This window comes from Dermacentor albipictus, chromosome 2, assembly GCF_038994185.2.
Source record: "Dermacentor albipictus isolate Rhodes 1998 colony chromosome 2, USDA_Dalb.pri_finalv2, whole genome shotgun sequence".
Classification (NCBI taxonomy): domain Eukaryota; kingdom Metazoa; phylum Arthropoda; class Arachnida; order Ixodida; family Ixodidae; genus Dermacentor; species Dermacentor albipictus.
In genome coordinates, this window is record NC_091822.1 from 61582448 (window position 1) to 61609739 (window position 27292).

At 45.2% G+C, this 27292-nt stretch overlaps 1 protein-coding gene and 1 pseudogene across 1 annotated transcript in view; one reads left to right on the forward strand and one right to left on the reverse strand.

Annotated features, from left to right (window-relative positions):
• The window catches only part of LOC135909051 (uncharacterized), a 70165-nt gene that overhangs the window by 35750 nt on the left and 7123 nt on the right, over positions 1–27292 (forward strand). The window contains exons 10-18 of the mRNA XM_065440904.1: positions 1727–1943; positions 5119–5217; positions 5882–5962; positions 6055–6152; positions 10579–10637; positions 14318–14363; positions 19627–19694; positions 22768–22892; positions 26647–26709. Of these exons, the coding sequence (XP_065296976.1) occupies positions 1727–1943; positions 5119–5217; positions 5882–5962; positions 6055–6152; positions 10579–10637; positions 14318–14363; positions 19627–19694; positions 22768–22892; positions 26647–26709 (856 nt within the window). The remainder of the gene's footprint in view (positions 1–1726; positions 1944–5118; positions 5218–5881; positions 5963–6054; positions 6153–10578; positions 10638–14317; positions 14364–19626; positions 19695–22767; positions 22893–26646; positions 26710–27292) is intronic.
• LOC135909059 (U2 spliceosomal RNA) lies at positions 23642–23817 on the reverse strand (annotated as a pseudogene).

Genomic DNA, 27292 nt, shown 5'->3' on the forward strand with positions numbered 1-27292 from the left:
AAAAAGACACCAACACCCCCCCCCCCATCAGGTGCAATATTTTCAAACAAAAGCTGTGCATGCATTGCCCAGTCAGAAGAGAACAAGCATCGGCAGGTGCTCCTAGCGTTGGTGCTGACAATGAAAGAGCCGTAATATAAGGCTTATAAATCAAGTTCATTTACATGTACAAGATTCTTCCTGCGACTGCCACACATCTCTGAAAAGTGAGAGACATACGTCAGCCCTAAACGTACTTCAGCTAACATGAATGCGTCTGGAAAACAACCATTTCATGACCAGGCGTTAACGAGCCATATCCAGCCTGAAAAAAAATCACACTGCGAGCATCAAGCGCTCACAATAACTGAAAGCAGCGTCCCCGGCAAGACCAAAAATACATCTATAGTACCTGGTACCAGAGCATCCACAAGTGACCGCCTATTCAGTAGACAACAACGTCAGGCCTCTGGCAAAACACAAATTACATTGTCAACACGTTGAAACTGGAGTTCTCTCTTTCCACCCTTCTTCCCCTCTATGCCCGAGTTGTTACCAGGGCATTTTTATAACACTGTAATGTCCAACGTATCATATACTGAGTGTCCCAACAACTTTAGCCAAGCTGTTATTTGTCTGATTTGTTCAATTATTCCGCCTTCTTTAATTGGTCAAGTAGTTAGCATTAAAAGATATCTTGGTGGAAGAAGATGGCAGATGACCAGACGCCGTACAGATGTCATGACCGTATATTGCAACAGTTATTTTTTTTTAACCTTTAAGCTTGGATAAAGCTAGTTCCGACGCTCTGTACCAGGTCTTCAAACGAACACTCTCAAAAACTTTTTAAATTGCCTGTGGCAGCTAGCACAATTCTAGTGCGTGAGCTGGTCTACTTGAAGAGGCGGTCATCATTTGCACAAAAAATTTAAACGCATAATCGACTAATTAAAAAATTACCCGATAAAATTTCCAACGAGTTACCTTATGGCACATATTACAGTTTACAAATTCTAGCTAGGAAGCTCGCAAGGCAGATCCACTTGGAACAAATTCTCAGGATGACACCGCTTTCGACATATTAATTGCCGAACTTTGCGGAGAAATACACTGGCATTCCAGCCGCTTTCGTGCTTCATCAATGCATATACGACGTTTTGTTGTGAAAGTAGCTGAACGACAGTGCATTTTTGCCGCATGTTTGACGGCACATATGACGTAGAGAGTGTCATCCACACAATTATTTTCGTGTGGATGTTACTTGCAGTCTCACGCACTACAATTTGTAATTGCAGTATATGTCATAAGGGATTTAGTCAGAACTGAATAAGTTAATCTTTATTAATTAGCCGAGTACGCATTTCAATTTTTCAAACAGTAATAAAACACGTTAAACAAACAAGATTCGCTAAAGTTGCTGGACACCCAGCGTTGGGTAAAAATGTTGATTTAGGTGTAGAAACCTTGACGCAAAAATTCACACTTGGGATTTGAAGTGCTTGAATGACCTTTAACCTATGAATATTTCAACAAGCCAATTACTAGATTACTAATTACTGCGCTAATCTGGTTCTAACTAAAATAAACAGTTTATTTTTCTGGTACAAGTATAGTACTTAATTTTCCTCTCCCTATATAAAGGTATACACAAGCCGTTCCGATCCTCCTTCACGTGGAAATGTGTTTGGCCAATAACAGGGCCAAGCTTTGCGCAATCGTGCTTTTATGGTCCGGCGCTTCGCTACAGGACGGACGCGATGACGTTCCTGGTGATGCGTGGCGCACTGTCCCTGCTTCCGGCGGCCGTTGGCGAAGTCCGAGACGAGCCGTTCGTGCAAGACGTGCTGGCACTTCGCTACGGCGGCCGCGTCGAGCACTTCTGCGCCGAGGGCACCTTCTCGCTCTTCCGCTTCCACTTCCTGGGACTGCTCGCGCAACGCATCTCGAACGGCACCGCGCAGAAGGTGTGGTGCACGTTCGCCTTGCCTTCCGGCGCATCCTTTCTCCCCGGGGCGCAGGTCTGGTATGGGAAGCCCACGCTCATCCAGGGTTTAGCGAATGGGTGAACGGCCGAAGCGTCTAGAGCACCGAAACGGGGAGGGATTTTCATTATACGAAATCACTGCGCGAATGCATGCACCACGTGAGACTACAATCTGAAACAGCGTCTTCTTGCGCGGTGTCCCCTTCTTTCCGTTCGCGCAGAAATTTCCACGGTTACTATTAACTAGCCATCCGTCGCTATAACTTTCATTTGGCTAACCGCAAAATCAATGTTGTATTGGCGAGTCAGCTAGTTACACTTAGCTAGTTATATTGCTTTGTTACAAACATCATCCGTCGGAAAACTGAAGCTGCTTTTTTTTTTCTTCTCAATTGCACACGTATCTGTAACTGTTGCGATTGTAGTTTCATTATTCACCCTTTTTGCCATTGTTTACCAGTATCCGCGGAGATTAAAGTTTTCGTGGCATCAGATACCACGTCGTGTGTGCATCTAGTAAACGTCCCGAAGCTGATAAAATACGCTTTACCAAAAGAAGGCATGTTCGCGCACTCCGCGGGTAGGTCGCGTTGACATGAATGTGACAACGGCGCATCGCATCGTATTTCTAGCGCGTAGAACCCATGTAAATGGGGTTAATGCGCCAGGAAAGCGAATACGCCAGGAAAGTGGGTAGATCGAGACTTGTGAGTCAACTCGCGCGGTGCATGTAAATACTGGCGCGTCGCATCGAGGAAGAGAGCAAAAGTGAGACTGTTTCTGTGCGCCGCATTCATGTAAACGCAGCCATTGTTGAAAAATGAATATCTGAAAATCACCCTAGTAGATGTTGTGCAAAAGTATCGAACAGATATGCTCCTTGATGTTGGAGCGCTGGCTGGTCAGCTATGTGGTGGACAAGCAATCTAGTCAGATGAAATCGACAGCGAATCTGTCACTCGAGTGTAGAGCGAGAGTCGGCCACCTACCTGTTGGCTTGACATTTCAGCTAGCCTTTAGGCTAGCTGAAACAGCCATTTTGCTCGCCTATATATAGCCGAGCAAAATGGCTATTTTACGTCCGTGTCGCTAAGTTATGTGATGGCATTCCGACTGCATGCGTCAACCCCCTATCGACGTTAAAGGTACACTAAGATAAACACTAAAACAGTTGTGGTTACGTATTTTCGAACCTCGTTAATTTCGCGGTAATATATTCTTTATTGCAAGAAAGAAATGAGCACCAGCGTTACCTTTTTCCTTTTCTTTTCATTTCGCGCCGGAACCACGTCGGGGCGTCATTTTAACCTCACGTATTTTAAAACAACTTTTTTTTTCTTACTTCAGGTGTTTTGGCTCAGTACTAGTTTTTGAAACTCGCCAAATTCAGTTTTCGGCTCTTCTAGAATACAATCCAGTGCATCCATAGCGATACAAAAAAAACACCCAAGCAGGCGCTGTCAGAATCGTGTCACGTCACGGCGAGCTTGTATGGAAACTTCGAGGCGGCGTTGCCACCCGTCCTTAGTTCTTGTGTCGTCACTGATCTGACAGAGCTTCCTCTCACAATAGAGTGCCCCCGCTTGGTAATTTAAACGGATGACTTACCAACGCAACTCAACCTATAGTTTTCTCTTTATTCTCCTGTTAAAGTTGTCCTTCTTGCAACCAAAACTTCGCGGCAGGTCCAAAGGCAGGATCATTAGGAGAATGGCCGAAAAAACGCACTGACATGCCAAACGTCAGTCGCTGGCGAGACAAACTCTCGTGGTTTTGCTCACATTAGGATATATGTTCATGCTGAATTTGTTAGTCATAAATTCACATTACAGGTCATGTAATGTGAATTTGTTAGTCTTGTCGCCGCTTGTGTGCTTTCTCAGGCAACTTTGAGTCTGTGGCTCTCCTGCTATTCTCCTACATTCTTCTAATCGCATCACACTATTCTACACGTGCAACCCGTTATTTATTAGTGCTTATCGGCCAACAGCCAGAGCCGTTTCTGCAGTCAACTCACTAGCTTTCCCGATAGACACTCTGCTTTGTCGATTGACGACTTTTTTTCTTTTTTGGTCACATAAACAGTATGGAACTGCGGTGACTCAAGCGTCCTAGACCAAGATTGCATACAGTAATCTGCAAGGCAAATGAAAGGTCGTCCTATCGTTCATCAATAGTACATCTAACTAAGCCAATTAGTCAGAAGTGACCCTGATCACGAGATGGAAATCACACAGAATAATAAAATTGTGGTGGAGCGTGTATACGGCAGGCGTTACGAAGCCATGACCGCAACTTATGACACTATCCTTGAAACGAAAATCGTACTCTCAGTACATTCCACCGGTTCTCAAACGAGGAAGCACAGAAACATTGAACTAAAGAAAGAAGCTTGAAATTTTAAGATGCTTGTAGACGGCAGCGGTGGTGTGAATTAGAGATCAAACGGTAGTGGCCGATATTCTATAGTTGAGATTACGAGAAATAAATGTAGCTGGGCAGGTCATGTAATGTGTATAGCAGATTACAATTGCTCTGTTAGGCTTACAGAATGGTGCCGAGATAGAGGGATCGCAGTAAAGGAAGGCAGACAGCTAGGTGCTGCGATTGAATGAGGAAATTTGCAGGCATATGATAGAGCCAGAAGACGCAGCACAGGGGTACCCGATTGGTGATCTCTGGGAGAGACCTTGATTGGATCGAAAGTAAGCTGCTGATTATTATTACAATGACGACATCGATAGAGGTAGAATACATGATATAAGCAAAAGAATGGAATGGTAGACACCAGAGTGAGAAATGGCAAGTTATTAGTATGAAGATAAGAAAGGGTCACCGCCCGTCTGCAAAGGGCTCTGTGGGTATAACTAACACATTTGTTGGTACAGCACGTAAACCGCGGCAGAGCAACGTTCCTTGTGGTTAGGCATCGCATACCGTGAAGCTTGTAGCTTGCACCTAGAAAGACGGCGCCCCCTGCAAAAGAACTGCGAGTCTGTTGCACATGCGACAACGGGAGCGGTTCGTGTTAGGACATACAGACTCATCTTGTCATGCAGGAACTTCACGCGAATACTCGCTAGGATGGGCAACATGGCAGAAGGCATCCGAAACACGGACATGCATTTTGTCTTTCTTTTTTTTTTTACTCACAGACAATCAACGACATCAAAGGCGTGTACATACCCTCAATGCTGGAGCTTTTCCGCAACAGCATCGATTCCCCTCAAGCGTACGAGACCATTGAAAAAAAGGTCAGTGGCGCGTCGCGAGCGCTGTTTGTTTCAATCCGGAAAGTAAGGCTTATTTGCTAGTGGTAGAGTAGAACACTGCAAATAGCAAACACATGGCACATGCTAGAGCTATAGGAACTAATGGAGGGTCTTCTTTATCTTTTCTTGTTTTTAGCCTTATGTCAGTTAGGTTCATTACTTCATATATGCCTTCGAGCAAAAGAAGTGGCTGTAATAGTACTGAGGGAAGAAAACAGTGATGATAAGGCAGGCCATCTAAATAATGCCCTCTGCTTTCATTAGCTCACAAAGCACTTGAAATATCACCGGCCTCTAAGCGAACTAATAACTGTTCTACACACATATTATGTACGCCAGACGCCAAAAACGGCTCCGTCAGTACACTTGCCGAAAGCTGCGAAGTGTCGATGGCAAAGACGAATTCGAAGACGATATCACATCACATAATCTCTTTGTATAGCGACATCATCGCAAGAACAAAAGTAATAAAATTTCCCCCCCCCCCCGTAGTGCCACATTAAGCGTATTATTAATTTAAACTGGTGTGGCGTTATTCTTTTTTTCTCTCAGTAGACTCAAGCCAGCTCGTCTGCGCGACTAGCTGGCGAAATCACTGTGATATAGTAATCACAGTCTAACGCCGCATTTGTACGATGCGTCGCAGATGTCCGAACTACGTATCAACCTTGGCCCCATCGAAAGCACCTGTTTCGGAAGCATCGACTGCGCTAATCTGTACAAATACGTAAGTATCTTTCTTTTTTTTTCGGGATTGCAAGACTTCCCTATATAACGTTGCTGAGGGATACCACGCGACACTTTATTTCTTTATTCAAGGTTCCCGTTATGCAAGAGGCTGAAAAGTATGGTTTAATGACGATCGCTCTCACCATGGTGACGCATGTCGAGCTCAAGCTCACGAAAGACCAACCAGGGTAAGCACAGTCGAAGTGTGGGCGTCCTGACTGCAGTTGAACCAAAGAATTTAGCAATTTTTGTTAGGTACCGACTCCCAAGGATTCGAGCAGTGACGCATCCAGCGGATGGCACACCGGGCGCGTGCCCCCCACTCCGCCCCCTACCCCACTCATTCCTAGTAGTATACGGCCTTCCCAGCACCCCTTCCCCTTTGCTCCCCCCACCCTGCGTTGTCAGTCAAGCGGGTGCTCATTCGAAACAATTTTCTGGCTACACCACCGGTATTTTAGGGATGTAGCAGAAATGTTGAGCTATTGAGCATTTGTTTACTGCACAGTGCAATTTGACTTTCCAAGTCACCATCTTCTGAGAGGGTGGATCTTATGAGCGGAGGCCCGAGAAACCAACGAATATGCAAAAGAAGAAATTGTGGGTGACGCGCCTCCTTCGCATTCCCGCATCAGCTCTCCGTGACGTCACGTCTTTTCACAGTGTCTGTTCGGCACTAGTCCATAGCTTATCAAAAAAACAACGTTAACCTACTGGGATTTGGTAGGCTTTTTTCCCTGTCGATAAATTGGGCAGGCTGTATCAAGGACGCAGCCGGATACGTGAAAGTTCTGGTGCGTGCTGCAGAGTGTATTCGCCAACAGGACACAGAAATGACTTAACGAAATACGCAAGTAGCGTTTATTCGCGCACAAAAAAAGCTTACATGCCTAAGCTATGTTACAGATAGCGGGTGTCTGACGCTCGAATTTTGCAGTCGTGCTCACTCCGAAGTCGGAGTAGCCTCGTCGCTTGTTTTGCAGAGGGTATTTGGGCAGTATGGTAAAGAAGTAACCCCCTCCGACGTCCCTCCCTACTGGTGGCGCCCGAGATTGCCCTGCGCTGCTCCAGCCCGCGGCTCTCGTAAGTGGTTGGGACTCCTGCGCTTGCCCCAATACCTGGCGCATACTCTCCCTGTGGAGACGGGCACGTTCCGACGGTGTCAGAGGGGTTGAGTGTGCCTTCTCTCGGCTTCCCGAGTCTCTTCACGCTATTTCCGATCGCTACGAGTCGAACGCAGGGGGAGCCATATAGCCGAGTAAGCGTTTTATTTCTATGATGAATTTCACACTTGTTGGGCCTTATAGTTACTGATTAGCACCAGTTTGAGTTCGCTGGATTATAGCTACAATGGCTTAGTCAGCTCTCAAACGCTACCACTCTGGCTCGGACAGACAAACGCGCCGTCTAGATGCGCTTCTCTGAACGCTGCGCGCTAGGCTAAACTTTAGCTCCGATTGCGTCATGCGTTGCGAAACAATAGGGCCACCTGCGCTCTTGACACTAGTGCGGTTGAATAATGGCTTCTTTCCGCTACACAACGATACTGTGTTCTAGGCACTATAACGGTTCTAAAGTAAAGTGCATAGGTAGTACGGTTGCAAAGACGTAAGGGATAATGCTATATGTTTTCGTTCCATCGGCTTCAGCAAGCCACTCCATTTGAACTTTTTATAAGGACTTTTCACGTCGAATTTATCCTAGCATGCGTAACTACCCTTCAAATCTCGGACGTTACGCTAACGTACCGGCGCTGCAGTTTGGCCACGGAGGTTACTAAGTCAAACATTGCGCTCCGTTTTTATTGTAATTAGCCAACAATTTTCCCGAGAGGCAGATTATGTAAAGTTTGCAAAGAACAATTCGCCCTTCTAAAGTAATTGAGCCTCATTTTTTGTGTGTCAACTTATCGTCACATTTGAGCACTGCCCCGCTAATTCAACTCGTCGCAGTGCGCTTCGCTTACAGAAACACTCATCTTCGGCCTCTAAAAACGGCCACAAGTCATGAAATTATCAGAACACTGCAGCAATTCTTTTCTAATCTTCTTCGTCCTTCGTCATCTTTCGCAAGCGGTCAGCATTCTCGTTATCAACAGAGCTGCCTGCCCCAGAGCAGCGACGGCTCATAAGAATGGGACAGGACTGAGTTCTTAAAAAAATTGTTGCTTTACACTGGGGGCCCAGACGTCGTTGTTCACAATGTTGGACAAGACCTTCCAGAACCAGGTTTACAAAGCGCTTACACAGGGCTTCTGTTCGGAGCATTGGCCTATTCCGCCATATTGTCACATTCACCATTTTGTAACATTTGAGTGGCCCAGCTAGTGGCAGCTACGTGCTGTTTGAGTGGCTCAAAATGCCGGTATTACAGAATTTGACAATATTGAGGAATTTCACGTTTCGACAAATAACGTCACTGGTCGGCAATTTTCAATAAATATACACCAATTATAATGATTGCTTAGAGTACGTTTAGGCCTTGACACCGAACTATCGAGATTGAACGTTAAACCGCACCCGTCTCACAGCAAGTGGACAAAATTTGAGCTCATTTGACGGGGCAGAAAAATTGTATTTCGACTTTTTTTTATCACAATTAAACCATACAGAAATCTGGCAAGACTAAGCGGTGACGAAACGTAATCGCACCCCCGGAAACAGCTTCCTGGGAGTGAAGAAAGCTGATAATAAAGACCATGCTCCTGCGGGCACCGGAAGCAATTGCGGAAGCTGGGGCGATATAACGTAAAGCTATTCCAAACTTCTCTATTCCAATTCTGCGATCAGCCCTCCGCGATTGGTCAAAAACTTTTTTGGACCACCTCCACTTCCCCTGTCTGTCACGCGACGTCACGAAAACCGCAATAGCTCCTCATCTGATATGCCGTGTACCCACTGATTATGCATGATTGGAACGAACAAAAGAAAAAGAGAGTTATTTCCGATTCGACGCCTTTTCGCCGTTAGACCTCGGTAGACCTCGGTCAAAAGTTTTAGGGCTGCACCCACTTCACCTGCCTGTCACGCGAAATCACACAATCGCGAAAACTCACCGCGTCAAAGTGACGTGTACGTGTTAAAGATGCATTAATATGCCGAACAAAACTGAACTTTTTTTCTGAAGCACCACAGGCTGCCCCGTTCCGAAAGGAATAAAACATGGCTGCCGCCGATCGCTCTGGCACTGGCTACTCGCACCTGCCGGAGAGCATGGGTTTATTTGCGTACGATAAACTTTTGCGTAGCCGTGTAACGTTTTCGAGCACTTTCGGCACGTTTACAACCTCGCTCTATTAACTCTTCTTTGCTGAGAATCCGTTTTAGCAGCATTCTTAAACTTCCTTTGCATGCCGCCGCGATTTTCTACCAGCCACCGCAAGCTAAGTAAGGGAGAGCGAACCAATCGCAGGTGCCGGCACCACCCTCTTCATGCGGTTATCGGTTTTCGGTGCACTGGTTCGACCCCATCGAATCCCTCTCCACTTGAGCGTGCTGTTCGCCTCTTGCCAGCCATTTAGATAAGACAAGCAGCTCAGTGTAGGCAATGTTATTCATTTTTAAAGCAAACAAAAGTGACCTCCTATAAATGAGGAGAGCGTTTTATTGGTCTCTTCAGACAACCCTGCGGGTCACCGCTCGATGCTTGCTTCGGCGGTTTCACAAATATGACGTCAGGAGATTGGAATAAAAACATAATAGCATAGCTTTACGTCATAGCGCCCCTGCTGTCATTTTTTATCCCGCTAGGGAAGGAACCGAGGGCACATTTCAACGATGACGTCCCTGCTGCCCCGTTGGGTGACACATCGTGCTGTGCAAATCACATTGCGGAGTCTCGCAATGTTTCACAAAAGACGACACAACAATGGCCACTGAGTTTATGACGTCACACAGTTCATGCAAAAATGTCAGTCGCTATCGGTTGGAGTGGCTCATAGGCAGCGATTTCAAGTTGAAATTTCACGTTAAAAACCACGCTAAGAGACCCCCCCCCCCTTTTTATTATCACATTGGGAGCCTCTAATGTCACTTACACTGCTAAAATAAGGACACTCGGATGACCGTGTCATTAAGTGCGTACCATATTATGGGCTCACAAGAACAGAGACAAAACCATCATACATTCGTATGTCCCTTCTCCTCTCAGTTATTGTGCCTCATGCTGAACATAAGAACCTCTAATATGCTATTTTAGGCCTTGAATAGTCCTTGTGTGGTCATTGTCTTTACAAATACAGCCAGAATACAGCGCGTCGTCTTGCAAACGATGCGATCTTCAAGCAGTGCGGTACTTAGTCCGACACGCTCGTCATTCGTGACAAATATTACTCGATCATGTCGAAATCGTGCTTTAGCAAGAAAGTTTCGAGCAGTCACATTTTGCCACACCGCCTTCATTAGTGCAAGTTGCAAAATTCGGATCACCTATACCACTTGCCAGCTTTTTGCAAGTATTGCTCTTTTGATCGATGTACTCTGTTGTAGATTATGTGCATGCACTAAGCATCGCAACTAGTGACTGCTTTGTGTCGTCAAATTCTGCAGTGGTCGTGTCTCAACCTAGCTTTCATTTTATTTTATTTTTTGCTAACTGCCCGTCATTTGCTTGCAGATGGAGAGATGTAACCTTTGGTACAACAGGCAAAGTGGCGTTCGGCACAAATATTCTATGTGAGCTGCTCTTTCTTTTTGTGTGTGCACGGTCTAAATATGGTGAACTAATATGTTACGTTCATTAATGCCCAATTTAATAAATTAATGCATTATCGTTTTTTCTGTCATTGCCAGGGTTTACCTTCAAAAAGTTAATAACGCCATGAATAAGCTTTGCATGCCTTATGGTTAAAGAGCCCTACGTCGTGCACTAGACGCCCAGCATTTTAATTACTGCGCAAACTGAAGTGGATCGATGCATTTGATTCCTAATATTCATATAGTTCCTCATGCAGCTGTTTATTGCTCTTGTGCTTATTGCCTTATATATTTTTCTTGCCTTTACCCGCCGTGCTGGCTTAGTGCTGCTTAGTGCTGCTGACGACGAGGTCGAGGTTATGACGCAATTGTTTTTTTATTTGTTTGAGACATGTTTCTTCGAGACAGTGACACGCAACTGCTGACTGTGTCAGAATTTAAATATATGAGAGTGTATTTCGCCACTGATTTATCTTGGACACGTCACATTGAGCACATATTACTGCCAAAGCATCTCGTGTTCGAGGTTTTATGACAAGAAATGCAAAACAATTTCGAATAAAAGGAAAGGCTGTACTCTATCTTTCCAATGACCGATCAATACTCAAACATGCCAGCACGGTTTGGGATCCTTCGAACCGAACGAACTCAGATAAACTAGAAAGGATGCAGGGTAGGACTGCGCGGTTTGTACTTAAATATTACACAAGAAATTTTTGTGTAACCAAGGTCAAAGAGAAAATCAAGTGGCACATGCTGCAAGTAACGACGTATATTTCATAGATTAAGAGTGTTGCATGGTATTTTTATTCAAGAATAGGTATCGATGGCATAAACTATTTACACATGCCTGACTACGTGTCTGGGAGTGTTGAACAACTCAGAGAAAAAGAAACCTTACGTTAAACTAACTTATTTAGCAAGTCTTTTTTCCGCAATACAGCTCAAGCCTGGAATCGGTTACTGAGTGATATTGTCAAAATAACTTCTAATGATGTGTTCATACAGTCGCTTATTGATGTAATAGTTTAGACATGAACATGTATGGTGTTTTATTGCCACAGCGCCTATTGAAGGCATGTGGGTACTGTGAATTATTAATTTATATATAATTAGTTGATAAATACACAAATAAGATAAGTAAATAAATGAATGTGCTACATAAGATGGCTGAGGACCTGGGAAAAAAGGCCACATGCTTGCGGCTAGACAAAGCTCTCATCTGCCGAATCGATTCTATCTCCCGTTTGATTCCCGGTCGCTGCGACCGCATTTTGATGAGGGGCGAAATGTACAGACAATCGCGTAATGTGCAATGGGTGCACGTTATTGAACTCAAGGTGGTCAAACCTCATCGGGACTCACCCACAACGGCGTGCTTCATAATCGAATCGTGCTTTTGGTTCGTAAAACACAGGAACTATATATATATATATATATATATATATATATATATATATATATATATATATATATATATATATATATATATATATATATATACAGTAAAAGCTCGTTAATCCGAACCGCAAGGGGAAGCCGCTTCAGTTCGAATTAACGAAAGTTCGAACTAACGAAAGTGAAGGAGAGCAACAGTACACTGCGATTTGGAAGCAGTAGGGCATGTCAGAAATTTGGCGTGTCAGAAAGTGATGGCGTGTGCCGCGGGCACACGCCATCTTCAAGTCGAAGCTCTGGGTCCGACTGTGCCACACCACCGATGTCCACCGAAACGAACGTTAGCCGAGGCTTAACACCATCACAATGAATCGCGACGGCCGAAACCTCCTAAGCTGAAAACAGAGGTGCACAACCGATGAAGACTGCCGAGACAAAGATGCTGAACATGTGAAGGTGGCGAAGGTCATGATTCGTTGGTTCTTGATTGCAAGCGCAGCTGCGACGTACTTGATTCGCTGTGCTTTGGTGCTTGCCGTGCCATCTCCGCACAACATTAGCAGCTGTACAATATTTGCGAAGCCTCCGAGATTCGCAACGGGCAAGAAGTCTCGGAGGTTACGTAGAACGGAAGGGCAGTAGCCGCCGCTGCCTTCTGGCTGACTCCGCGTCGATTAGATTTTTTCCGATTTTGCCTTCTCTCGCCGTTCTCTCCGTTTCGGAGGCAATACAGCCTTGTGTGTAGGCAGTAGGCGCGTTTCTCTGGCCGTGTGCCAGGCGAGCGTAGTTCGAATTATCCGTGAGGGAACCTCCTCGCGTTCGAATTAACGGACTTTTTAATACATAGATTTCTGTGGAGCTTGGCCGGACCAAATCGTATAGTTCGAATTATCCATAAATTCGAATTATTGAAGTTCTAATTAACGAGCTTTCACTGTATATATATATATATATATATATATATATATATATATATATATATATATATATATATATCATTTGCCTTTCATCACGTTGGCAATGTGCAATGTTCAACGTTTTCTTAGCAGTTGTGTGCTTCCTTCGTGCAATATGTGTGCAAAGATAGTATTGCCGTCACTGTCTTCGGCAGCGAAGACATTGTCATAAAGAAAATAGATTAAGGAATAAATTTCATTGTAGCGCGTACTAGTCAGGCAGCAATGTATCTAGCCCGCCAACGTAACTTTATAAACTGTCATAGAATAAATAAACAAATTTATTCCTTAATCTATTTTCTTTATGACAATGTCTTCGCTGCCGAAGACAGTGACGGCAATACTATCTTTGCACACATATTGCACGAAGGAAGCACACAACTGCTAAGAAAACGTTGAACATTGCACATTGCCAACGTGATGAAAGGCAAATGATATATATATATATATATCATTTGCCTTTCATCACGTTGGCAATGTGCAATGTTCAACGTTTTCTTAGCAGTTGTGTGCTTCCTTCGTGCAATATGTGTGCAAAGAAAGTATTGCCGTCACTGTCTTCGGCAGCGAAGACATTGTCATAAAGAAAATAGATTAAGGAATAAATTTCATTGTAGCGCGTACTAGTCAGGCAGCAATGTATCTAGCCCGCCAACGTAACTTTATAAACTGTCATAGAATAAATAAACAAATAAATAAAAAAATAGAGCGGTGACCCTCACTTACTCGTAAATGCCAAGTGACGATTTTTTTTTTCTTGTAGGTGAGCCGTGTACACACCGGCAAAGATTGCTACAAACCTCAAGTCAATCATACACCTATATTCATAGCGTATGCTTGAAATGTAAACCGCCAATTTCTAAGAGGGGCAACCAAAACTCTTCTGGAGAAAAAAAGAAGGTCCTAATTGCTGAAAGGTGCCTTCAGCCTCGTAGAATCTAGCTAGTTGCATGTGCTTAAGAGGGGGAAATGCCAGCCTTGTAAAACTTACCTGCCTTCACATATTTCAACAACAAGTGGTCTTTGAATAGAAACGTTAAGAAGAGGCAAAAAGGGCTAGATGAAAATAAAGTTTACTTTATAGTTATTTCTTATTTATGACATTTAACTAAAGTGACGACATATGATGTGCATTCTGTTAAAAAAAAAGAATCTTGCAGCTGACAGCGTCAAGCTGCTGTTTGTTTCGTGCTTCTTTTGCTAACTTTTCAGTGTGTCAAAGCCGTAATACGAATGTCTACGAGAGTGCTGATAAACTGTAAAAAAAAAAAAAGTTTTCACTTGGGCTTCGCTGCTTCTTTTCAGACCTGCCGGTCCATCTTGTTAACTCTGAATTTATTGGTGAAGAAAGGTAAGACCGCGTAGGCAGATTCAATATTGTCCATTTTTTGCAGTACGAGCATCATTGAGCATGCCGAAATTGTATGATCATGGTTAAGCACGTCGAAAATCTTTATTACAATTGCCGGGACATTTCTGGAATACGATATTGTGCTTAAGAACGCAAAATAAACCAAGCTAGTTTATGCGGAATTATCTCGCACTTCGCAGTGGCCCGGTAGCCATTCTGTTTTCCAGCTGAGCACAACGGCTGGGGTTCTACTGGGGTTTGCGAGGCATGCATTGAAGCGGTGGCAAAACAATCGTGGGTTTAGGTGCGAGTTTAATAACCCTTGCTTGTGAAAACTATAATCTGGGGCCGATTGCACCAACTTCCTTTCGTCAGCGTTGTTTGTCAGTCGCTGGCCACGTTCACTAATAATGTGTTCAATGACGTGGTTGGCTTGCATCTGTTGTTAGCGTTTCTAGAGTAAAGAACGTACGTTTGTGAATACGGACCCTCGAGTAGGAATTACATGGCGTCCTTCACAGCACACTGTCCGGCATTGGGATGCACGTAAAGCTCCGTAAGTTATATTGCGCTTTCTTTTTTTACTTCTGTCCCATGGATGGAAATAAACTTGGGACGTTTGCACTCATCTTTGAAATGTTAACGAAAGAAAGTTGGCACTACAGTAGCTCATGCCTAAATTAGTAACCACTATTGATTGGCGATAACTCCCCTTGGCCCATGCATTCACGGTGACCTGCAATTTCGTGTCGAATCCACCGATCGACAAAATGGAAGTGGAATAAAGATAACGCTTTGTTTATTCCCTTCGTCATATATTGTTGTGGCGCCACTGCCTTGAGAGGAAGCTTTTGGTTGGGAAAGCTACAATTCCTGTATTTAAATGCACCTAAGACCCAAAATCTTCCGATTTCAGAATGGTGTTGCATTCTAGAAAGCTACATTTTAGCGATTTCGCAAATGATTATCTTATTTAGGACAGCAAATTAGGTTCAGCCCCGCAGGCTAAAAGAAATGCTTATAACGCTCTAATTCAGCACCAGAAAAAGGTAACACAATTCTGTAAACTGTATCTCCCAGGTCGTCCAAGCAGCCCCAACATGATGCAGTAATTTCAAGCTCGCGTACACTTGCAATGTATGCGCGATTTCTGCAAATGTGCTATATATAGTTTACTCGCAATGCCTCTATACATTCTCACATTGTAGTGACAGCGAGCAACAGGAGCAGCACAATGGAACTCACGAAACTAACTGTTTATTGGGCGAAACTGTGCCCAGCAACACAATCAACACCCAGCAGAACGGTAGCGACGAGCACACGTACTAGTCGATCGTCGAAATCTTACCTGCTGGTCAAGCGCGTCGGCTTTTGTACGCCACTCGTCAAAGGTTCCAGCGTAATTGGCAGGATTCCACCGCAATGCGAACTTATACGCACGGCCTAGCATGGCGCTTGACGAGAATGTTCAATGCAAAACGTGTAGGCCTGAGTGCGTTAACGCATTCGGATACACCCCAAACCCTGCGCCTCACAGCAGTAACGGACATCACACGCGTACTTGGTGTTGTATTCTATAGAGCAAATGTATAAATTTATTCATGGAACAAGGATAAACACATTGGTTATAGGAGATGTCGCCGTGGAAGCTCTTAATTAATTTTGGCCGCATGTAGTTTTTACAGCGCGCGCAAAGGACGGTTCATTAGCATACAAGCTCCCTCCTGAATGCGACCGCTCTGATCATGTATAGAACTCCAGGCAGTGTACAAAGTGAAAAAGTGCGCCATAGCAGTGTCAGGGGTAAAGGCAAGAGATGGCCAGAAAAATACAACTGATTGGCCTTAGTGTTGACTTACCTATTTCGAAGACAAAAAAAAAGCTTTTAAGAACGTTGACTACAGCTGATCACACGCAAATTTAGCAGTACGCGCACCACATGAACGGACGCGCATGTAAGCACGTACAAAAATCAAACCTGGCAGAAACCACTTCAGGACGGCTATCGACGTTGGTGCGATTAGCACTGAACACCACACTGCAACCGCCTACAACATCGGCGGCGGCTGAGCGAGGCCGCGAGGACCCTATATTGAAAGCGATCCGCGATGTGTGCAGAGTCTATAGGTACTCCGGGGGATCATAGCTTCGTGTGCGCTGTGTTCTCGTCGCTTAGTTCAATGAAGCGAGAGACAGCAAGAAGGTCGATTCACTCGCTGCTGCTGCTGCCGCTCTTCCTCAGGCCAGCGTTTTGACAGTGACTGTCCGCGCTCATCAGAAGAGATGCGTTTGTTTGCATGTGCGCGCGTGACACCATGCTTGTTAATTTAGTTAGTAAGCTAATGTTTACGCGTTTATACAGCCCATAAAGCTACTGTCCTTACGTATCATCATCATCATCCTGGCTTCGCCCACTGCAGGGCAAAGGTCACAAAAATACTCCCATACTTCCCCAACTACCCTGCATGTGCTAATTGTGGCCATGTTGTGCCTGCAAACTTGTTAATCTCATCCGCCCACCTAATTTTCTGCCGCCCCCTGCTACGCTTCCCTTCCCTTGGAATCCAGTCCGTAACCCTTAATGACCATCGGTTATCTTCCCTCCTCATTACATGTCCTGCCCATGTTCATTTGTTCTTGATTTCAACTAAGATGTCATTAACCCGCGTTTGTTCCCCCACACAATCTGCTCTTTTCTTATCCCTTAAAGTTACACCGATCATTCTCCTTTCCATAGTTCGTTGCGACGTCCTCAATTTAAATAGAACCCTTTTCGTAAGCCTCCAGGTTTCTGCCCCAGGTTCATTCCTCACGTATACCTGTACACTAATTTGCTATAGCAAATGATGCTTCGCCTTTCGGGTGAACTGCCACTTTTTTATTTGCATCGTTTTTCAGCTCCAAGTCATTGCGTGCGTCATTGTAAGTTACGGTAGGCACCTGTCGTTGAGGCAAGTTAATCAACATGAGTAAATACAGAATTCAGGCGAATTCGGTGAGGCATCGAGGACGAAGTGTGCACTTGTACGGATGCATAAATTAGATTACCGTACGTGAATGCATCGGTGCATCATTTTCCCTTTTAGGGTTAGCAACAATAGGGCATCTCTTGCTTTACACTCGCTTAGCGACTAGCAAAGCGAAGCTTTCTTTGCCTCTTCGACTTTTGCGCTGCTGCTGTCGCTGTCTTGCACGCCACGTCGGTAGGTGGTTCAGAGCGTGCGTATACATGCGAGGAGCATGGCAGAGAGGAAAGGTGACGCGAGAAACTCGTTTGGTCTTTCCATCGCGTCGCATGTGCACAATGCCCTCTGGAGCTCCCTGGGCGACACCATAATGCCCTCTTGACACCTAGAGTGAACACGTATCTGTACCTGAAAAGTGTGGACACAGAGGACGAGGTCAAGAAAGTTGGCAACAAAGTACAGAGTAATTGAAAGTGCAGACAGACACGCAGGAGTCACCAGAAAGAAAGTTTGGTAAACAGGGACAGTGAACTGAATGCAAAGAATGAAAAAAAAATGTCATGGACATTTGACCGGAATTTGGAATTTGACCGGAAAATTTGTACGACGACACGAAGGGAATCACCTTCCTATCTGAGGCTCGAGCTGGTTGCCTAAGGACAAATATTTGCAACTAGATTGTGCATGTGCATGCTGCAGCGATAATCCGGAAACCACTGAGCACAAACAAATGGAATGCGAAGAGATTCACATTTAGGTAACGTACCCGTAGGTAACGCACACCGTCCAGGAGCGCTTGGATTTAAATTGGATGGAAGCATCAACCGTTCAGCAATCGGGATAAGCAAGAGACGTTTAGATTACTCGTGGAAAAAAGAAAGGAACAGATTGATACGACCGGATACGTTACAAGCATGGATAGCGGCACAAGGTAGATAATTTTTTGAGGGAGAGAAAAAAGATAAACCAGATGTGTACAAAAATGCTAGAATAAAAAGAATGTATATCATACCTGAGTAACAAAGCAGACTAGGTGACCAATTGCCACCGCCTCTTTTCAAAGGGGATGCCAATAAATCATCATCATCATCATCATCGACAGCCATACTTATCCGTGACACCCTGCAATAGTAATGCAGAAACTGCAGCGTTTACATTTCTACTAACATGCAACACTCCTGAGGGGAGGTAGGTAGAATGAAGAGAGAGGAGGTAGGGATAGGAAGCATAGGATGGCTATAACCAACGCCGTCACGAAACGAGTGAATCACAGCCTTCACACTCTTCGCTTACAGTTCCCGTATAAGGGGAAGGGCGGGTGACGGAAAAGGCGACGCGAGGAGGCAAGGAAACGCTATTTCTGGACAAGATAGCTGTTGCGGACAAACTGGATAAATTAATGCCAAGGCTCGCGGTACAGTACGTGTCTGATGTTTCTGAAAATAAACGCCATGCTGCTTTGTCAAGCGGACAACTGACGTACAACTTGAACACTTAAAGCCGCATTAAAGCGCATCCTAGGGTCTGGGCGGCACTACGGAAGCGGTCGCACGTCAAATCAACACTTGTGTACTACCCGCGGTAGCTTTGCGGCTTTGTCGTTGCTCGAGGTCGCGCGTTCGATCTCGACCGCGGTAGCCGCATTTTGACGGGAGCAAAGTACAAAAACGTTCGTGTGCGAAGATTTATGTGTGTGTCAAAAAACCCCAGAGGGTGAAAATCTAGAGTCCACCACTACGGCGTGCCTCATAATCCAATTGTGGTTTTGGCACGTACACCCTCATAATCCAATTAAAGTTCAACACTTCTGCCACGATGCGATGTGCCGTGTGAGATAATGGCAATGCTAACCATTTCGGAGGTTTTGAACAAAGGTGCAGAACAACGCCTCGAGGAAACACATCCCGCTGTATTTTCTGTGAGCTATCCAGACGAACAGCAATGGCGCCCGCAAGGTAACGTTTAACATCAACTCACCAGTCGTGTGTTGGACTAAACGCTGAAGAAATTAAACATTCACCGTCGACATGACCACTGATTACCGGAAATCAAAGCAAATAACACATAAAGGTTCACTTACACCGATTCCCACAGTGAATGAGACCCGCTTTCATTTCTTTTATTATAATGTTTAGTCGAATGTTATGACGCTAGGTGACACAAATACCAGGTTGGAAAAGGAAAACGTAGTTTCAGCGAGGCAGGCATCGGTATTATATTTATGTTAAGCCATTCGTACGTTTGAAATGATCCGTCGGAACGGAACAAATGCCGAAATTCAGCTCTTCTCATTTCAGCTTTATGCACATAGGCACGTTCGGAAAGGCCATCATCGAAAGCCTCCTTCCAGCGTTCCTTCATGAAGGTACGAACGAAAGAACATACACAAAGTGGAACATTTCCAGAGAATGCTTACTTAATTACTAGGTTGGGCTAAATGATGATAATTTTAATCAGTAATCAACAAAAAAAGGCAGCCTATTAAACACGGCGTTCTGGGGGCCACTTCGAATCCTTAAAGTAACATCTATGAAGCTGTCAGTAAATAGTTAACCCCTGAGGAAGGAGCCGAGGTGAACGGGGAACGTGGGCTGAATAAATTACACTTTTTGGTTGGAGACATTATCAGTTTCAGGACAACATACACAGTTTCTCTTAACTGCTAATGGAAATACGCATTTTGCAGAAAAGATCTTTGTGCCCATAAGGTTCATTCGTACCGCCAACCACAACGTTACCGTTTGTCAGAAAGGCCACGGCAAGCAGTTGTTAGTGCTGTGAGCATTACATTTCCCCTTCACCTTCTTCATCTGTATATATTCATCATGATGGCCAGCGTCCTGCGCTTGAGCGCGTGGCCTGTTGAATAAAGCGTTGAGGTGTAACAGCCGCCTCGCAAGTGGTGGAGGTTGCCCTCGATGTCTTGTTCCTCTACGCCTTAGGGTATCCTTGGACTTTCGTTCAGGTCACCGCTTGCTCCGCCTTTCCACTGCCATGGCCCATGAAGCGCCACCAGGAGCCTCCGGTGTCACCGTCTCTGCCCTACCGGCCGCTCCCTCTTTGACCGTCACTACTCGGCAGCGTGACCCTATCATGTTCGCTGGCCTCCGTGGTGACGACGTTGAAGATTGGCTGACGACGTTGAAGATTGGCTGGACAATTACGGCCGAGTGAGTGACAATAACCGGTGGGATGATTATCACAATCTTGGAGACCTCGCCTTCTACCTCACTGATGTTGCCAAGACCTGGTTTCTTAATCATGAGAGCACCCCACCAGACTGGGCGACGTTCAAAAAGCATCTTCGGCAGATTTTCGGCACTCCAAACGTTCGTTCTGAGGTCGTCAAGAAAAAGCTCGATGGGCGTGCGCAACTTCCTGGCGAAACATAGACATCCTATATTGAAGACGTTCTCGCTCTTTGCCACCGTGCTCAAGCCACTATGAGAAAATCTGATCACGTTTGTCACAACCTAAAAGGCATTGGACACGTCGCATTCAACGCACTGGCAATCATGAATCCCACGACCTTTCACGATGTCATCGCGACTTGCCAACACCTGGACGCACTGCAGGCCATCCGTTTACACCCTGACGCCGGTGACAGACGTCCTTCCTCGGACACGGACCTGCGTATGCTCGTTCGCGCTCTCATACGTGAAGAGCTACAAGCGCGTGGCCATACTCACTCCTACCGTCGCTCACACTCAATCTTTGGTTCCTGGGCTGCGAGACATCAGAGAGGAACTCTCCTCCATGTCTCGCGCTGCGAGCTGTGCCCATCCTACACCATCGATCTCGTTTGCTCATGTTGCGGCCATGCAACCAGCCTTCGTTCAGCCAGCGCCTCATCCTCAGGTACTGCTCGTAACCTCCTCGTATCTCTAGCATCCCGCGTACCTGCCCCTGCAGTCTACCATACGTGGCGTTCGCCCCGTCCAATTTGTTATTATTGCTGTGTTCATGGACATATATCGCTATATAGGGGAAAACGCCAACTGGACGAACGCTGCGGCTAGAACACCTACGAAAGAGACCCGTTGCTTCCTCCGAGTCAGCTGTTAAACCTCAACGCGTTATTCAGCAGGCCACACGCTCAACCGCATGACGCTGACCATGATTATGAATATATACAGATGAAGAAGCTGAAGGGGAAATATGACGCTCACAGTGTATCTAGTGTCATTGTAGTTCGCGCTCTCTGTACAAAAACGAGAACCAGCTAAATCAGCTTTCCTTGCTTCTGTGCTGAAGCCATTGTATCTCACGCAGCAGTGAGTGCTCCTACACGAGGTGGTAATTTTGAAGTTTTACGGAATTTTTAAAAAAACTGCTTAGGGCAAATTGCATAATTCTTGTCCTTGCGCTGGAATATTAGAAGAGGCGGACTTTGCTGGCACTACAAATCGAAACGCATAATAAATTAGCGTAGATTCACTAGTTAACTTCCTAATTAACTGCTTCACTGCGCATATTGCAATTTACGAATTGTAGCCGGTGAGCTTGCAAAACCTATCCACTTGAAATGAATCTCAAGGATGACACCAGTTTCGGAATATTATATCCCAAAGTGTGGCACAAAATACGTGGATGTTCCAGTTACCTTTGTTCTTCAACGCATTAAAGAAGGTTTTATCAAAGAGTAAGTGGAGAAACAGCGCATTTGATGGCGCATGTCTGCAAACTGCTTTCATTTTTAAATTTCTCTCCTATTTCATACGCCTTGCAAACTCACTGGCTACGATTCGTAAATTGCGATATATGCCGTAAAGTAATTCATTAATAAGTTCAACAGAGCACTATTGTTAATTAGCTGAATATGTCTTTCGATTTCTCGTGCATGTCCGCCTCTCTGAATTATCTACCTCAAGGACTAGAATTCTGATGTGTACAACAGATGCGTTTGAATATTCAATAAAACTTAATATTGAGCATGCCGTATACTAAAGAAAGCGACTCGTATGTACATGCACGGGTTCAGGCCTTGTAGCGCAAGAAGGTATGCTCACGCAGGCAGCGTGCCCTTCAAACACGGTAAGTTTGGTGAAAAATGCACATGTTTACTTTTTCTACGGGAGGTCCCAGCTAACTTTAGCCAGAGTTTAAATATATGCGAATGCCACGTAGCTAGACAGAACCAAGGTAATGTTGTTTGCCGTCGCTTGCAGAGAATCAGATTATTTTTTTTTTGCATACCACCCAACTACAAAATTAGTCCTAATTAATTAATGAACTCCGCGAGTATCATAACTATATGGAAAGTGACAATAAGAAAATTGTAGAACGACATGACAAACTCCCGGTGCAACTCTCTCTTGCTCAATACGTGCTACATAAGTGTTTTTCCGAACGTGAAAGAAGGCCGCAAATTGACGTAATATTCCCAGGCGACTGGCCGCTTCAGACGTATACATGCCAGTCTTTTAACACCCGCACAGGCTTGACCTTCTACAGGAGGGGAGGCTTCAGTTCCCAGATGGATGTGACGACGAACTCTCGGTGGAACCTATTGGCCGAGTGTATAGGGAGAGGATTGCCGGGCTTCAAGCGCTCACCCAACGCGGTACGCTCGAGCCGCTCGTTTGATCCATTCTGTGCGGCCCATTTCGCAGCTCAGCCAGTTTCCGACCGTCAACGGTCTGGACCGCCCGGTTTGAACCGTGTCAGATCGCGCCGAATCAGAACCATGGGACTATTTCTACAGACACTGCTTCCTCGCTGCGCGTGGTGGTGCTCACTTGGGGAATTCGACCGCATGCTTATTTCATAAACGTATACATACATCTCGGGAATCACAGCAACCTCGGCGAGGCGGTACAAGAGCATCTCATAGGGACACTAAAGAGAAACACTAAGTCAGTTTAGACCGATAAAGACATTTTTTTTTTGAAATTCTATTTTTGGTAATATTAGGCAATACCTCGATCATTAATGAATAAAATGAAGGTCAAAGTTTAATTTCTTTCTCGCCCCGAAATACTAGCACCGGTACGTCAGTATGACGTCGTGGAACTCAAAGCTTTCCTTTTTTTTGCATTTGGGCTTTGTTGGCTGGGGAAAAGTTCGCGAAACTTGTCAAACTCGATCTTTATCTCTTATAGAATACAATGCGGGCCATTTTTACCGAGACACTAACAGACGCCGTCAAAATCAATGGCGTCACGGCGAGTTAGTGCGGTAGTTCCAACGCGGCGTCGCCACCTGTCTTTTGTTTCTCTGGCCTTTCCGGCTTACCAAGCCTCGTATCATGGTAAGAGTGGTTTTTACAGCGAAGCGGTTTATGGGTTGTTTCCAGCGGTAGACGTTGACCACAAACCGTGGGCAAACCCCGAAGATAGTACAATACCGGGCCGACCCGCGGTGGAGGTGAAGCAGGCTCCAAGGACTCCGCCAACTTGCAAAAATAAGTTTGCCATCTTGGGTACAAATACAACCCGTATCATATATTAAGCTGATTAGAGCAGACGCTACACTTGGACTCGGTCGGTCCTGTCTACATTCGCACCGCCCTCTCTTTGTCGGCGTTCCTGGCGCTTGCCTATCTCCTTTCCTTTCCTCCCGCTCTCCCGTGGTGCCGGTTCAGTCGAAACGTCACTCGTGTCTAGTTTCCTCCGGCTCCTCGGGACGGCGGTCCCGTCGTCCACGCGAATGTATATAGAAAACGTGTTAAATGAGTCCGTACTTATGTTCAAAATTTATGTTTCACCTCTGTGGCATATGCTTCACAGAGTAGAATGGCTCATGATTTTTATGGTACTATATATAGTTGTGGCATTGCAGGTTACTATTACAGCTCAACTCGTATTTCTCTTTAGTGTCCCATTAAACTATGCAGCGCAAGTGTAACAGGCGTTGCAACGGTCGTGGCCTTGGCCTTTTCATCTGTGCTACGTCCGTTACGTTCGCGTTGAAACATATCGCTGAAAGGTAACTCAATCTAACAATGAGTGGACAGACGTTACGATGTACATGTAGTCAGTTTGTTGACATAATGTGACGGTCACTATCTATAGTACAGCGGCAGGTCCAGCGTGTCTCAGAATCCTGACTACTATACCTAGCTACCTGACCGTCTTCTCGGATGGTAATCATGGTATCCGTAAATACACTGAAACGATAATGCGTTTGTTCGCCTTCGTGGCCAGTGGAAGTACTCCTTGTGATACATACTGTATACTTGTTCTAGCCGGCTTTACCTCAAATACCTTACTTCGACATCACCCGAATCTCTGTCCTGCGCTCACCGATTGTCTTTTCCGTCAACCAGAATGATTATAGGACTTTATAAAGGAGTCAATGAAAGTGATGTATCACGATACTCCCCTATGTGTCAGAGATCTAGATGGAAAAGCAGTTGCAGACATTAGCGCTATATAGAGGGCAGAATGGCGCTGGTTGGTTTATTGCCACGCAAGAGCGAAAAGGGAGCGGAAACAAGATCGAAGAAGTGATGGGCAGGCACAAGCGCTTATGTCTGTCACTCGCTTCTTTCCTCGCTTCTTTTCGTTGCCTTATAACGTTCTTTTGACGTTGAAATTCGCACGAGCAATCGAAAGTCGTTTAAAGAAGTTACAAAATACAAGCGAGCAAAGGCTCAGCTTAACTCGACTTCGGCGCTTGTTTTTTATCGCAATGCCAGCGAAATTCCTGCCTTTTTCCGATAGAAGCAAGACACTGCCGACAGGAAAGCGAATTGGTCTCACGGTTGTGCCCTATTATTCTTTCACACATGATGGTATAAAGCAAACAACACACGAGGCAGAAAATTACCTTCTATATTACAACCTGGAGTAATGCTTAACCTCAGCTGCCTACTTTATCACACGTAGTCAATAATAAGACTTTCAGCATGAAATATCGCGTAACCTTGAGCGGCAGTGGTGCGTGTAACTTAGAATGCGAAATTAATTAATGCGAAATATATTTTTTCACCTACACTCCGGATATTAGATGGAACACTATAGTTTTTGTAAGCGAATAAATATGTATCTTTACGAAGAAAGCAATGCAACCAAACCTCTTTATAACAAAACAGGACATAACGAAAAAACGAAAAACTAGAAGTCTAACTAAAAATAACTAAAAATCCCCAAAGAGATCCACGTCTTTCAAAAGCTGTTTAAGCAAAGTAATATTGCCTTGCCAATAGATGTAAAAAATTACACGTGTCTCCAAAACCAAAAATACACGACCCTTGCATGCCAAATATATCACGCCACGCGCTGATAAGTCATATTTGCGCACGCTGAAGATTCTTTTGCTTTTTCATTAAAATTTCATCGCATATGTGGCCGTGTAGCGGCTCCGTAGGCCGCAAGGCCATCTTGTGTGCATGTTTAAATTTGGGCAGCCCAGTGGGGATATATTGCACTGCAGGCCAATAATAGATATAACGAAGTTATGAACGTAACGAAGTCATTTCGGCTTCCCCTTCAACTTCGTTATAGCTATTTTCTACTGTAATTTCGCTTAGGTCACGCGATAGCTATATCCACAGTGCAAATCAAACCTGTTGAGCCCATAGAAGAAGAGAATGAAAGAAACCCAAGGATGCAATTGTTTTCTCGTATTTAGCAACCATATGACACTAACAGACAATGAACTCAGGGTAGGCATAGGGGAAATAACTGCTTGAAGTGAAATGTGGGGAAAATACGAAAAAAACGAAAAAGATAAATGAAAGCGCAAAAAACGACAGCTTTCCGCCAATGGAAGATAGACCATAATCTCCGTATGATGTGTGCAATGCTCTACCAATTATCCGCCCCACCCCGGCAGCTGTCTCCCCAATCCCCCCCCCCCCCTCTCCCTCACTTCCTCGGGTTTATTGCGCATGTGTATTGAACCAAGCACTCGGAGTGTTAGCCAGTGCCACACACGGTCATGGCAACCGATGTGGAACATCTGTAATTGTTAAATTTGCCATGACCGTCCGACAAGACCACACAAGGTTTGTTTGTATCTAGCGGTCGCGTACGCGCTGTGTAGTGAGTGAAAATTACGGTAACCGATGGTGTTCAGTCGCCTGCGGTGCAAAATGATGTTCCACCTCCTGCCGCGGAAACGGGGCTTTGTTCTGGCTCGTAGCAGCCATGCGTGTACAGGCTGTTGTTGCCCCTAATTTCTAGACATGATTATTTCTGTACAGAGGGCTCCCTCTCTTATGGTGAGTAAATATGTGTCCACCGGCTATCAGCATACGCAATACATAGGCAACAGCGGGCAGCTTGCTCCAATTTAGCCGGGCTCTTAATGTTCTGCGATACTTAGCGCAGATAAAGCGGATATTCACAGCTTTATATATTTGCTTTTTGCAGACCAATGCTTGGCCGAACAGGCGCCCAATGATGCAAGTACTTCGTCTGGGGGCTGCGTACAAGGTACGAAAGCACGTTGCTTCGTTGAATGCTCGAAGTCCCCACTTGGACGGAATTCAACCCCAGCGCACTTTGTTGCACAGCAGCATGCGAGGGCTCCTGAGTACTCTGAGTACTGTACAGTTCAGTATAGAAATCTTCCGCTGCTTTTATTATACCTTCGAGATTGCTGATGATATTACCCTTTCAGTGCATACATGTTGGTTTGTTCTATGCCAAGTTTCCTTCTCGCTGGTTTCAAGCTGCGTCTATTTTTTACGGCTTCTTCAGCCTTTCTCACGTTATAGTTTCGAATATCACCTATTTTCGCCTTGTTGATCAGTTTTGACAGTATCGCGAATTCTGTGTTATCTCTTGGCATGGCCTGGCAAGAACTTTATTTTGATCCAGAGAAACTAGGGCCCGAGGGCAAAAGCCCCCAGGCTAAGTCGGTGGCTCCACCCACGTAGGCGCCGGTATGCCAAAGGCTTTCCCGATGTCGTCAGCTCTCCGGACGGCCAGGAGTTGATCTTGAAGGACTTGGCTGGATATGCGCCGACTCCAGTCCTCCTCACTGCTGAGATCCGAAGCCCTTTGGCCTGAACAT